This window comes from Somniosus microcephalus, chromosome 8, assembly GCF_052327205.1.
Source record: "Somniosus microcephalus isolate GS21.2 chromosome 8, FLI_Smic_1.0, whole genome shotgun sequence".
Lineage (NCBI taxonomy): Eukaryota > Metazoa > Chordata > Chondrichthyes > Squaliformes > Somniosidae > Somniosus > Somniosus microcephalus.
The window spans coordinates 16,753,882-16,766,469 of record NC_140994.1 but is presented as its reverse complement, the minus strand read 5'-3'; the positions used below and the strand labels follow the sequence as shown (position 1 = coordinate 16,766,469).

At 51.2% G+C, this 12,588-nt stretch overlaps 1 protein-coding gene across 1 annotated transcript in view; it reads left to right on the top strand.

Moving 5' to 3' along the window:
- sfxn2 (sideroflexin 2) overlaps positions 1–12,588 on the top strand; it is a 115,834-nt gene that overhangs the window by 14,151 nt on the left and 89,095 nt on the right. Inside the window, exon 2 of the mRNA XM_085994293.1 lies at positions 11,470–11,656. Coding sequence (XP_085850419.1) covers positions 11,487–11,656 — 170 coding nt within the window. The 5' untranslated portion in view covers positions 11,470–11,486. The remainder of the gene's footprint in view (positions 1–11,469; positions 11,657–12,588) is intronic.

The following is a 12,588-nucleotide window of genomic DNA, read 5'->3' as shown; positions in this document are numbered from 1 at the left end:
CTGAAGGGTAAGATGCTTTAGCATTTTGTTGTAGACAGTGTCTGAAACAAGGGACACGGCCGCGCCTGTGTCCACCTCCATCCGCACTGATTGTCCCTCCACCAGTGGTGATACCCAGTAGCCATTTGAACCACCTGCAACCGTCAGTATGTGCACCTCTTCCTCCTCAGAGGTGTTGCTCCCCTCTGTTTTGCTTGTTCCATCATACTGCACTGAATGAACACTCCTTTTCCTCTCTTGTCCAAATACAGACATTTTGCTTTCATGCTTCCCAGCTCTGTCTGTTCTTTTTTTACCTCCTACTACAGGCGCGTTCAATGTGACCCTTTTTGCCACAATTTCGGCATTCCAGCTCCGTACACCAGCAGTCACTAGCGTGATGGCCCGTTTTCCCACAACAGTAACGTGCCGTTCCGCGCACCTTTAGGCTCAGACGACACCTTGTGACCTCTCCCTGTTGAACTCAACTGGTGAGCCTCCTTTTCCACCATCTCCATGGAGACACTAACTTCAATGGCCTTTTCAAGAGTAAGGTTGTCCTCAGTAAGAAGGCGCTTCAGTGTGGCTGCATTTTGCAAACCACACAGGAGTCTGTCTCTAATGGTGTCCTTCAGCACCTCCTTGAACTCGCAGTGTTCTGACAACCTTTTTAAAGCAGCAATAAACATCGTCACTGATTCCCCCTCCTCTTGATTCCGTTTGTGAAATCTAAATCTCTCAGCAATAACCAGAGGTTTTGGTGAAAAATGTGCTCCAAGAATTTCCACTAGTTGCCTATATGTTTTAGTTCCTGGCTTATCTGGCTGCACGAGGCTGCGAAGTAAATTGAATGTCTTCGGCCCCATTACACTCAAAAAGGTAGGCACGACCTTTTCGTTTGCCACCGCATTCGCCAATACAAAATAGTCAAAACGTTCCGTATATGCGCTCCATTGCTCCACATTTTCATCAAAATCACTGATGTTTCCTAATATAGTAGCCATCTCACTTTTCAAATTAAAATTTCTGTTTACTCACTGCCGTAACGTTAATGTGATGCTGCAATCTCTGTTCCGAGTGTTTTGTAGTCGAAAACAAGAAAGTTCCCACAACGCAGATTCATCCGATTCTCGTCGCCACTTGTGTCGGTACCTTTCTACCTAGACACAATTTAGGACTCAGAACCCAGAGATTCAAACATGAAGTGCTTTATTCAGGAAGGAAAGGAAGTTCTGGAAAGTTCCGAACAAAGAGAGCTAAACTTAACCAAGAGAACACCCAACCATTTATCTGCTGTGACAACGCCACCACAGGTGGGAGGAGAACACACAACACATAACATTGATTTTTCCAACGCACCCCTGGCTGGCCTCCCACATTCCACCCTACGTAAACTTGAGGTCATCCAAAACTCGGCTGCCTGTGTCCTAACTTGCATCAAGACCCGTTCGCCCATCACCCCTGCGCTTGCTGACCTACATTGGTTCCCGGTTAAGAAGCGCCTCGATTTCAAAATTCTCATCCTTGTTTTCAAATCCCTCCATGGCCTCGCCCCTCCCTATCTCTATAATCTCCTCCAGCCCCACCACACCACCGAGATATCTGCGCTCCTCTAATTCTGCCCTCTTGAGCATCCTTGATTATAATCGCTCAACCTTTGGTGGCCGTGCCTTCTGTTGCCTGGGCCCTAAGCTCTGGAATTCCCTGCCTAAACCTCTCCGCCTCGCTACCTCTCTTTCCTCCTTTAAGACGCTCCTTACAACCTACCTCTTTGACCAAGCTTTTTGTCACCTGCCCTAATTTATGCTATTGTGGATCGATGTCAAATTTGTTGTCTTAAAATACTCCTGTGCAGCGCCTTGGGACGTTTAACCATGTTAAAGGTGCTATATAAATACAAGTTGTTGTTGTTGTTGTTGAAGTGTCGGCCTGGATTATGTGCTCAAGTCTCTGGAGTGGGACTTGAACCCTCAACCTTCTCCCTCAGAAGCAGGAGTTGCTAACAACTGAACCACAGCTGACACTGTGTTTCTAGAACAAACACACATAACCAAAAAGAAAGTTCAGAATCTAAATGTTTATTTTCATCCGCAGATAACCATTCCGGGTAAGCAAGGCCACTTGTTGATCAGCTCTACTGCCTTTAATCTATTGCTCACACGGCACCCAATGTACTTGCCACATGAATAACCACTTTAAAAAGTCCAAAGTGATTTTTTTTTAAACTACAACGAGTAATAAACAGTTGGCAGTGTCTCAATCTCGGAAGATATATTTCAATCTCTAGTAATGTTCGTAAACTATTTATGAGACAATCAGACTTGCTCGATTGAATTACTGTCTTTGGAACTCCATGCCAACCATCTGTTATGCTTCAAGTGTCCATATAATATTTCATGGAACTGATGGTATTTTTCAGAATTAAATTTCTGCGAATTTACCACTTTCTTGACCCAGAACAGCACTGTGCAAACAGCCCATTGGCAGCCTGTTTACCAGTACACCTCGGCTTGTAGTCCCGGAATATAGAAAGTTTAGGGGTGACTTGATTGAGGCTTTTAGGCTTTTGAAAGGAATTGATAGGGTGGAGATAGAGAGACTATTTCCGTTGGTGGGGGGAGTCGCGGACAAGGGGGACGTAACCTTTACAATCAGAGCCAGGCCATTCAAGAGAGAAGTTAGGAACGCTTCTTCATACAAAGGGTGGTAAAAGTGCGGAACACTGTCCCACGAAAAGCAGTAGATGCTAGCTCAATTAATCATTTTAAATCCGAGGTTGACTAGATTTTTGCGAGCCAAGGGTATAAAAGAATATGGAGCCAAGGCAGGTGGATGGAGTTAAGATACAGATCAGCCATGATCTCGTAGAATGGCGGAGCAGGCTCAAGGGGCTGAATGGCCTACTCCTGTTCCTATATAGTCAACATTGTTTTTTCCGCCCTCTTCACCCCCCCGCCCCCATATCCTCTACTACCTTCTCCTACCCTGATGTCAATGACTCATGCCAGGATATGGTTCCTCACGGGCACCACCAGCAAGCTCACGCTATCTCGTCAAAGTGGTGATCTAGTGCATTAATGCATTATACCATGGGCCAAAATAGCTGGCTTGCACTCCTATTCCAGTCATTGCTGCCCTTGGTCCAGTTGTCTGAAGTAGTACAAGGTGGAGAAGAGGTGGTGCACTAGGAGTGGGTGGTGGGGGGAGAATAATCAGAGAGTTGGGTCTTATTTGCAACAACAACAACAACAATTTGCATTTTTGTAGCACCTACACCCCCAGGTGCTTCACAAGAGCGATTATCAGACAAAATTAGACACCGGAGCCACATAAGGAGATACAGGAAACTTCTTTTTATCCGGAAATCTCTCTTAACCGGCAAAATTCAGGAGTAGGTTCAGGTAAGTTTTACTATATGTTAGTGGCCGTGTAACCGGGGCTCCTGGATCTGTGGCCGTGGAACAGGGACTCCTGGATCTGTGACCGTGTAACTGGGGTTCCTGCACAAGTGCCGTGTAACCGGGGCTCCTGCACCTGTGGCCGTGTACGGGGCTCTCGTACCTTGGTAAGTATACCTCTCTGTAATCCGGACTTTTTGATCAACCGGCACCACACCGGTCCCGTCGGTGCCAGATAAAAAAGAGTTTCCTGTATTAGGACAGGTGACCAAAAGCTTGGTCAAAGTGGTAGGTGTTAAGGAGCGACTTAAAGGAGGAGAGAGAGGTGGAGTAGTTTAGGGAGGGATTTCCAGAGCTTAGGGTCTCGGCAGCTGAAGACACGGCCCCCAATGATGGAGCGATGAAAATCGGGGATGCAGCACTTTCTTGTCTTGCATATAAATGAGAGGTGGCACAGATGACACTCAGATTAGAACAGTGTTACTAAACATTTGATAATGACTACACTCCTGCTGAAAGGCCACCCTCCACAGCGCTCCATGGAGTGATTGATCACACTTGCAGGGCCCTATTTGGCCAGGCGGTTTCAAAAGTGTCACCCTCAGCAATTCTGATCAGAGAAAAGACACCCTACTCTGGAAAAGCATTGGGAGGGGGCTGGGGAACTATAAATTTGATCGTTCTATTAAATCTGCAATTTTAATAGTCTCTTAACTTGCTGTTTGGATGGATCTGTTTCCCAACAGCATTTCTTTGCTTTGCCTCACTGGTCAGCAAGAGAAGGAATGGGAGCAGTGTTGAATCTCTGATCCGACAGTGTCCCACAGTCACGTGTTGAGGTACAAGGGAAGCAGGCTTCAAGCAGCTCCTGGGCCATGTTATAAATATCACCTCATTGGGGCACACTGAGCGGTTATTCACGTTGAGGCCTGACTGTCTGTCTGTCCTCAGTTGAGTTTGAAGGTAAAGGAGGGAGGAGAGGGGAAATAACCTCTGGTCACTACGTGTTGGAGGAAATCTTCCCGCGAGGTTTACAGTTTCGTTCCCAAACCTGTTCTTTTAGAATGGTTTTATGATTTTGCTAAAAAAAAATAGGCATCATAAGCGAGCTTCCTGCTATGTTTACAGTGTTGGTAACACATAGTAACCAGAGGAAAAATTTCCCCATTGGTGTTTGGCCAATGAATATATGCTGTCTCTTTGAACAATTTCATTGAATTCATAACAATATTACATGGCCACTTCGAATCATAGAATGGTTACAGTACAGAAGGAGGCCATTCGGCCCGTTGTGCCCGTGCCGGCTCTCTGCAAGAGCACTTCAGCTAGTCCCACTCCCCCGCCCTTTCCCCGTAGCCCTGCAAATTTTTTTCTTTCAGGTACTTATCCAATTCCCTTTTGAAAGCCATGATTGAATCTGCCTCCACCACCCTTTCAGGCAGTGAATTCCAGATCCTAACCACTCGCTGAGTAAAAAAAAGTTTTTCCTCATGTCGCCTTTGGTTCTTCTGCCAATCACCTTAAATCTGTGTCCTCTGGTTCTCGACCCTTCTGTCAATGGGAACAGTTTCTCTCTCTCTACTCTGTCCAGACCCCTCATGATTTTGAACACCTCTATCAAATATCCTCTCAACCTTCTCTGCTCTAAGGAGAACAACCCGAGCTTTTCTGGTCTATCCACGTAACTGAAGTCCCTCATTCCTGGAACCATTCTTGTAAATCTTTTCTGCACTTTCTCTAAGGCCTTCACATCCTTCCTAAAGTGCGGTGCCCAGAATTGGACACAACACTCCAGTTGAGGCTGAACCAGTGTTTTATAAAGGTTCATCATAACTTCCTTGCTTTTGTACTCTATGCCTCTATTTATGAAGCCCAGGATCCTGTATGCTTTTATAACCGCTTTCTCAACCTGCCTGGCACATTCGATAATTTGTGCACATATACCCACAGGTCTCTCTGTTCATGCACCCCCTTTAGAATCGTACCCTTTAGCTTCTATTGCCTCTCCTCGTTCTTCCTACCAAAATGTATCACTTTGCACTTTTCTGCGTTAAATTTCATCTATCACGTGTCTGCCCATTCCACCAGCCTGTCTGTTGTCTTGACTATCCTCCTCACTGTTCACTATACTTCCAAGTTCTGTGTCATCTGCAAATTTTGAAATTGTGCCCTGTACACCCAAGTCCAAGTCATTCATATATATCAAGAAAAGCAGTGGTCCTCGTACCCACCCCTGGGGAACACCACTGTATACCATCCTCCAGTCCGAAAAACAACCGTTCACCACTACTCTGTTTCCTGTCACTTAGCCAATTCCGTATCCATGCTGTCCCTTTTATTCCATGGGCTTCAGCTTTGCTGGCAAGCCTATTATGTGGCACTTTATCAAACGCCTTTTGGAAGTCCATGTACACTACGTCGACTGCATTGACCTCATCATCCCTCTCTGTTACCTCATCAAAAAACTCAATCAAGTTAGTTAAACACGATTTGCCTTTAACAAATCCGTGCTGACATTCCTTAATTAATCCACACTTGTTCAAGTGACTCTTAATTTTCTCCCGAATTATTGTTTCTGAAAGCTTCCCCACTACCGAGGTTAAACTGACCGGCCTGTAGTTGCTGGGTTTATCCTTGCACTCTTTTTTGAACAAAGGTGCAACATTTGCGATTCTCCAGTCCTCAATCATAGGAATGAACCCAACCCAGCCATACAGACAGTGTTTTACATTATTTATTTGCTTACTGCACTCTGTAGTGACTGTTGTACGGGATTATTTTCTCACTGAGCGTGCTAGATTTTTGAAATTCTGTGCCAGCCTGTTCTAAAAGTTCCATCTCCACAGTCAGATAGTTTACACTGATATTTATAGTACGATAGAACAAACTATTACAATGTGGATCTCTTGCTTCTTAATTTTTAAAGAAAATTTTAAATTATTTAGCACAGCAATACATCACCTGATTGAATGCCTCTTGTTTACAGCCTTGGTAAAGTGATATGTCAGTAACCTTACTAGGGCCACTATGCCACTTAATAAGTAAAACCCCTTCTTCCCACTAAGCAGAACGAGTCTTCAACATGAGGGCATATAATGGAGTCAATACCACATTCGTGAGGCAGAAATGTCATTCACATTTAGGATATCAAATGGTCCTAAGCGGTTTTAAAATACATTGTGCAGTGATTCCTTGTGGCTTAGTGGGTACATGGACTGCCCTGTCGGTGTGGTACTGAGTAATAGAGACAAAGACGGTCCAAGATAAGATCACTGGCCTGATCAGAGCCAGCTGATCTCAACTGTACCTCAACCAGTTGGCCTCTATGCAAAGGAATTACAAAATTGCCAGGGTTCCTGTTTGTGATCACTTGTTCTCCACTTATTCCTGCTGAAAAGTATGCTTGAGTTGAGGTTGCCCGAGGACAGGATCTGGCTCTGCTGTGATGTAGCCTGTCAGTGCTCCCATCCTAGGAAGAGGCAGCACCTCCAGGAAAGGTAGGGGAGGAGATTGTGGTTTGGAGGGCCACCCTCTCTCCCCAGTGGCTCCTCCCCCAGTGGCTCCTCCCCCAATGGACCCTTCCCCAATGGATAACAGAATGCTTTTGAGTCCTGATATCGCAGTATTTTAGGATTTCCACAGCCGACTCTTTTGATAGTGCCTTACTTTTGTTTGGTGTGATAGTCTTTAATCATAATATGGTAGTATACTAATCAATAGAAGAGCGGTGGGATTGATTGGCCTGGGGGGGTTAGCGCAGTGCTTTTGCCCCTCTGTGACTGGGGCTCAAATTCAGTGCAAACCAATGAGGTGACAGTCCTCTTACTGCTGGTTGTAAGGTGAAGGATCAATTTGTCTGGAGCAGCGTTAGCCTTGTTTTCAGTTGGTATGAACCCACAGCTAAAATCTGCAGTGATTTGTCATTAAATTGGTAATCTCATTGAGAGGCTACAGGATTGTTAGTATGAGAAAGGGAAACATCATATTGGTGGAGCCAGGGCTGGGGGAAGCGGAGTTGCTTTCCTGGGGTATTATCTGGACTCAATCCTGAGATGAAGGGGTTGTCTTATGAGGAAAGGTTGAGCAGGTTGGGCCTATACTCATTGGAGTTTAGAAGGATGAGAAGGGATCTTAATGAAACATATAAGATTATGAGGGGGCTTGACAGGGTAGATGCTGAGAGGATGTTTCCCCTCGTGGGGGAATCTAGAACGAGGGGGCACAGTTTCAGGATAAGGGGTCGCCCATATAAGACGGAGATGAGGAGGATTTTTCTTCTCTGAGGGCCATGAATCTTTGGAATTCTCTACCCCAGAGGGCTGTGGAGGTTGGGTCAGTGAATATATTCAAGGCGGAGATGGACAGATAATTGAGCTACAGGGGAATCGAGGGTTATGGGGAGCGGGCAGGAAAGTGGAGTTGAGGCCAAGATCAGATCAGCCATGATCTTATTGAATGGCGGAGCAGGCTCGAGGGGCCGAATGGCCAACTCCCGCTCCTATTTCTTATGCTCTTAATCGAGGGAGCTTTCCTCTGCTTCTAAACTCAGCTATAACTGGAAGTGGTAGATGCTGACATTGGGTGCCTGAATCATCATGGTGCAGTACTAACATTCCTCATGTTGTTAAGCAGATAAAAATAACCACAAAAAGGACTAAATATAAAGGCAGCACTTCTTTCCTCAGTCAATATAATGATTGATGGTCTATTGGAGGAAGGAATGAAAACTGATTGGGCCGGGGTTAATGACCCTTCCCTCACTGGCACACCATCTAATGACTAGACCTGCTGTTGGGTCTCCGCAATGTTGGTGTATCTACGGACTGAAGATGTAGGGAAGGACAAAAGAGAACGGCAGAAAATGGCATGGGAGGGAAAGGTCAGCACTCGAGCTGTGGTGAGCACTCGCGCTGTGGCGAGCACTCTCACTGTGGCGAGCTGTGGTGAGCACTCGCGCTGTGGCGAGCACTCTCACTGTGGCGAGCACTCTCACTGTGGCGAGCACTCGCGCTGTGGCACTCGTACTGTGGCGAGCACTCTTACTGTGGCGAGCTGTGGTGAGCACTCGCGCCGTGGCGAGCACTCTCGCTGTGGCGAGCACTCTCGCTGTGGCGAGCACTCGCGCTGTGGCGAGCACTCTCACTGTGGTGAGCTGCGGTGAGCACTCGCACTGTGGCGAGCACTCGCGCTGTGGCACTCGCACTGTGGCGAGCACTCTCACTGTGGCACTCTCACTGTGGCGAGCACTCACGCTGTGGCACTCGCACTGTGGCGAGCACTCGCGCTGTGACACTCGCACTGTGGCGAGCACTCGCGCTGTGGTACTCGCACTGTGGCGAGCACTCGCGCTGTGACACTCGCGCTGTGGCGAGCACTCGCGCTGTGGCGAGCACTCGCGCCGTGGCGAGCACTCGCGCTGTGGCACTCGCGCCGTGGCGAGCACTCGCGCTGTGGCACTCGCGCCGTGGCGAGCTCTCGCGCTGTGGCACTCGCGCCGTGGCGAGCTCTCGCGCTGTGGCACTCGCGCCGTGGCGAGCTCTCGCGCTGTGGCACTCGCGCCGTGGCGAGCTCTCGCGCTGTGGCACTCGCGCCGTGGCGAGCTCTCGCGCTGTGGCACTCGCGCCGTGGCGAGCTCTCGCGCTGTGGCACTCGCGCCGTGGCGAGCTCTCGCGCTGTGGCACTCGCGCCGTGGCGAGCTCTCGCGCTGTGGCACTCGCGCCGTGGCGGGCTCTCGCGCTGTGGCACTCGCGCCGTGGCGGGCTCTCGCGCTGTGGCACTCGCGCCGTGGCGGGCTCTCGCGCTGTGGCACTCGCGCCGTGGCGGGCTCTCGCGCTGTGGCACTCGCGCCGGGGCGGGCTCTCGCGCTGTGGCACTCGCGCCGGGGCGGGCTCTCGCGCTGTGGCACTCGCGCCGGGGCGGGCTCTCGCGCTGTGGCACTCGCGCCGGGGCGGGCTCTCGCGCTGTGGCACTCGCGCCGGGGCGGGCTCTCGCGCTGTGGCACTCGCGCCGTGGCGGGCTCTCGCGCCGTGGCGAGCTCTCGCGCCGTGGCACTCGCGCCGTGGCTCTCGCGCCGTGGCACTCGCGCCGTGGCTCTCGCGCCGTGGCACTCGCGCCGTGGCACTCGCGCCGTGGCGAGCTCTCGCGCCGTGGCACTCGCGCCGTGGCGAGCTCTCGCGCCGTGGCACTCGCGCCGTGGCGAGCTCTCGCGCCGTGGCACTCGCGCCGTGGCGAGCTCTCGCGCCGTGGCACTCGCGCCGTGGCGAGCTCTCGCGCCGTGGCACTCGCGCCGTGGCGAGCTCTCGCGCCGTGGCACTCGCGCCGTGGCGAGCTCTCGCGCCGTGGCGAGCTCTCGCGCCGTGGCACTCGCGCCGTGGCGAGCACTCGCGCCGTGGCGAGCACTCGCGCCGTGGCACTCGCGCCGTGGCGAGCACTCGCGCCGTGGCACTCGCGCCGTGGCGAGCACTCGCGCCGTGGCACTCGCGCCGTGGCGAGCACTCGTACTGTGGCGTGCTGTGGCGAGCACTCGCGCCGTGGCGAGCACTCGCGCTGTGGCGCTCGCGCCGTGGCGAGCACTCGTACTGTGGCGTGCTGTGGCGAGCACTCGCGCCGTGGCGGGCTCTCGCGCTGTGGCACTCGCGCCGTGGCGGGCTCTCGCGCCGTGGCGGGCTCTCGCGCCGTGGCGAGCTCTCGCGCCGTGGCACTCGCGCCGTGGCACTCGCGCCGTGGCGAGCTCTCGCGCCGTGGCACTCGCGCCGTGGCACGCTCTCGCGCCGTGGCACTCGCGCCGTGGCGAGCACTCGCGCCGTGGCGAGCACTCGCGCCGTGGCACTCGCGCCGTGGCGAGCACTCGCGCCGTGGCACTCGCGCCGTGGCGAGCACTCGCGCCGTGGCACTCGCGCCGTGGCGAGCACTCGCGCCGTGGCGAGCACTCGCGCCGTGGCACTCGCGCCGTGGCGAGCACTCGCGCCGTGGCACTCGCGCCGTGGCGAGCACTCGCGCCGTGGCACTCGCGCCGGGGCGAGCACTCGCGCCGTGGCGAGCACTCATACTGTGGCGTGCTGTGGCGAGCACTCGCGCCGTGGCGAGCACTCGCGCTGTGGCGCTCGCGCCGTGGCGAGCACTCGTGCTGTGGCGAGCACTCGCGCTGTGGCGAGCACTCGCGCCGTGGCGAGCACTCGCGCTGTGGCGCTCGCGCCGTGGCGAGCACTCGTGCCGTGGCGGGCACTCGTACTGTGGCGACCTATAGTAACAGTTCTGAGTTTAATTTTTATTAACTTGATTATTTGTGTTGTTGTACTGATGTACAAATCCATAGAGTACAGGTCCATGGCTGTGCTTACCTACGTGGTGAGTTCCTGATCACTGGTGGAGCTGCATTGGGAGATGTAGATTAAAGGACACTGGTTCCCCGGGACAGTGGAGGAATATATGAGGGCACCAACTCACAAAGGCCTGGGAGAAGAGTGCTGTTCTCCCAGTTGTGGCTCAGTTGGTTGCACTCTCACCCCCGAGCCAGGAGGTTGTGGGTTCAAGTCCCACTCCAGAGAATTGAGCACAAAAATCTAGGCTGATGCTCCCAGTGCAGTACCGAGGGAGTGCTGCACTGTCGGAGGTGCTGTCTTTCTGATGAGACGTTAAACCGTCTGCTCTCTCGGGTGGAGATAAAAGATCCCATGGCACTATTTCAAAGGAGAGCAGGGGAGTTCTCCCCGGTGCCCTGTCCCCATACTTATCCCTCAACCAACATCACTTTAAACAAAAACTTATCTGATCGTTATCATATTGATGTTTGTGGGAGCTTGCTGTGCGCAGTTGGCTGCCGCGTTTCCTATGTGAGTTGGTGCCCTCGTATATTCCTCCACTTTCCCGGGGAACCAGTGTCCATTAATCTACATCTCCCAATGCAGCTCCACCAGTGACTACACTCCAAAAATACTTTATTGGCTGTAAAGTGCTTTGGCACATCCTGAGGTCGGGATAGATCAACCTTCTTTCTACTATCAACCTGATGGGAGCTGCGCCACGTATAACTGATGTTGCAAGTGCAGTTAAGATAAAAAGCATTAAAAAAAAAAAACATTTTCTCTTCCAGATTTTGAAAGTGCCAAGATGGCAGGAAGCACAGTGGACCTCACTAAATTTAACATTGATGCCCCGCGCTGGGATCCGAACACTTTCACGGGCAGGCTAAAGCACTTTTTCAACATCACAGACCCACGCACAGTGGTAGTATCGAATGCAAGCCTCGATAAAGCAAAGGATCTGGTTGACAGCTGCAGGTATGCAACTTATTGTGGTTATTCCAGCATGAGAACGCATGTGTGTGGGGATCAGTGTGGGTCTGTCACCAGACAGCATCCCAGCACTGGCGATCGGCCAACAGAGGTGCAAGAATGCAGAGGAGCTGGCTGTTCCTGAACTGTGTGGTGAGATGTTATATTTACATGTGGCACTTACAGGAACATCATTGACACAATTTAATAAAGAAAGAGAGACTTGCATTTTTGTGGCGCTGTTCATCACCTCAGGATGTCCCAACGCACTTTATAGCCAATGAAGTAAAATCAGACAATGCTGGAAACACTCGGTAGATCAGGCGTCTGTGGAGAGAGAAACAGTTAACGTTTCATCAGAACTGGAAGAAGTTAGAAATTTAACAGTTTATAAGCAAGTACAGAGCCAGGGACAAAATGGGAGTGGGGTTGGGGGGTGGGGGGAAGGTGTGTGATAGGGTGGAGGGAAGGAGTGATTAAACTAGAGTGATCTAGACGAGGGAACTAGATGTAATATCTCCAAGTTTGCAGACGACACAAAGCTGGGTGGGGGTGTGTGCTGTGAGGAGGATGCAGAGAAACTCCAGTATGATTTGGACAGGTTGGGTGATTGGGCAGATGCAGTATAATGTGGATAAATGCGAGGTTATCCACTTCGGTGGCAAATACAGGAAGACAGATTATTATCTGAACGGCAATAGATTGGGGAAAAGGGGAAGTGCAACGAGACCTGGGTGTCCTTGTGCACCATTCGCTGAAGGTAAGCATGCAGGTGCAGCAGGTGGTTAAGAAGGGAAGTTAAGAAGGGAAATGGTATGTTGGCCTTCATAGTGAGAGGATTCGAGTACGGGAGCAAGGATGTCTTGCTGCAGTTGTACAGGGCCTTAGTGAGACCACACCTTGAGTATTGTGTGCAGTTTTGGTTGCCTTATCTGAGG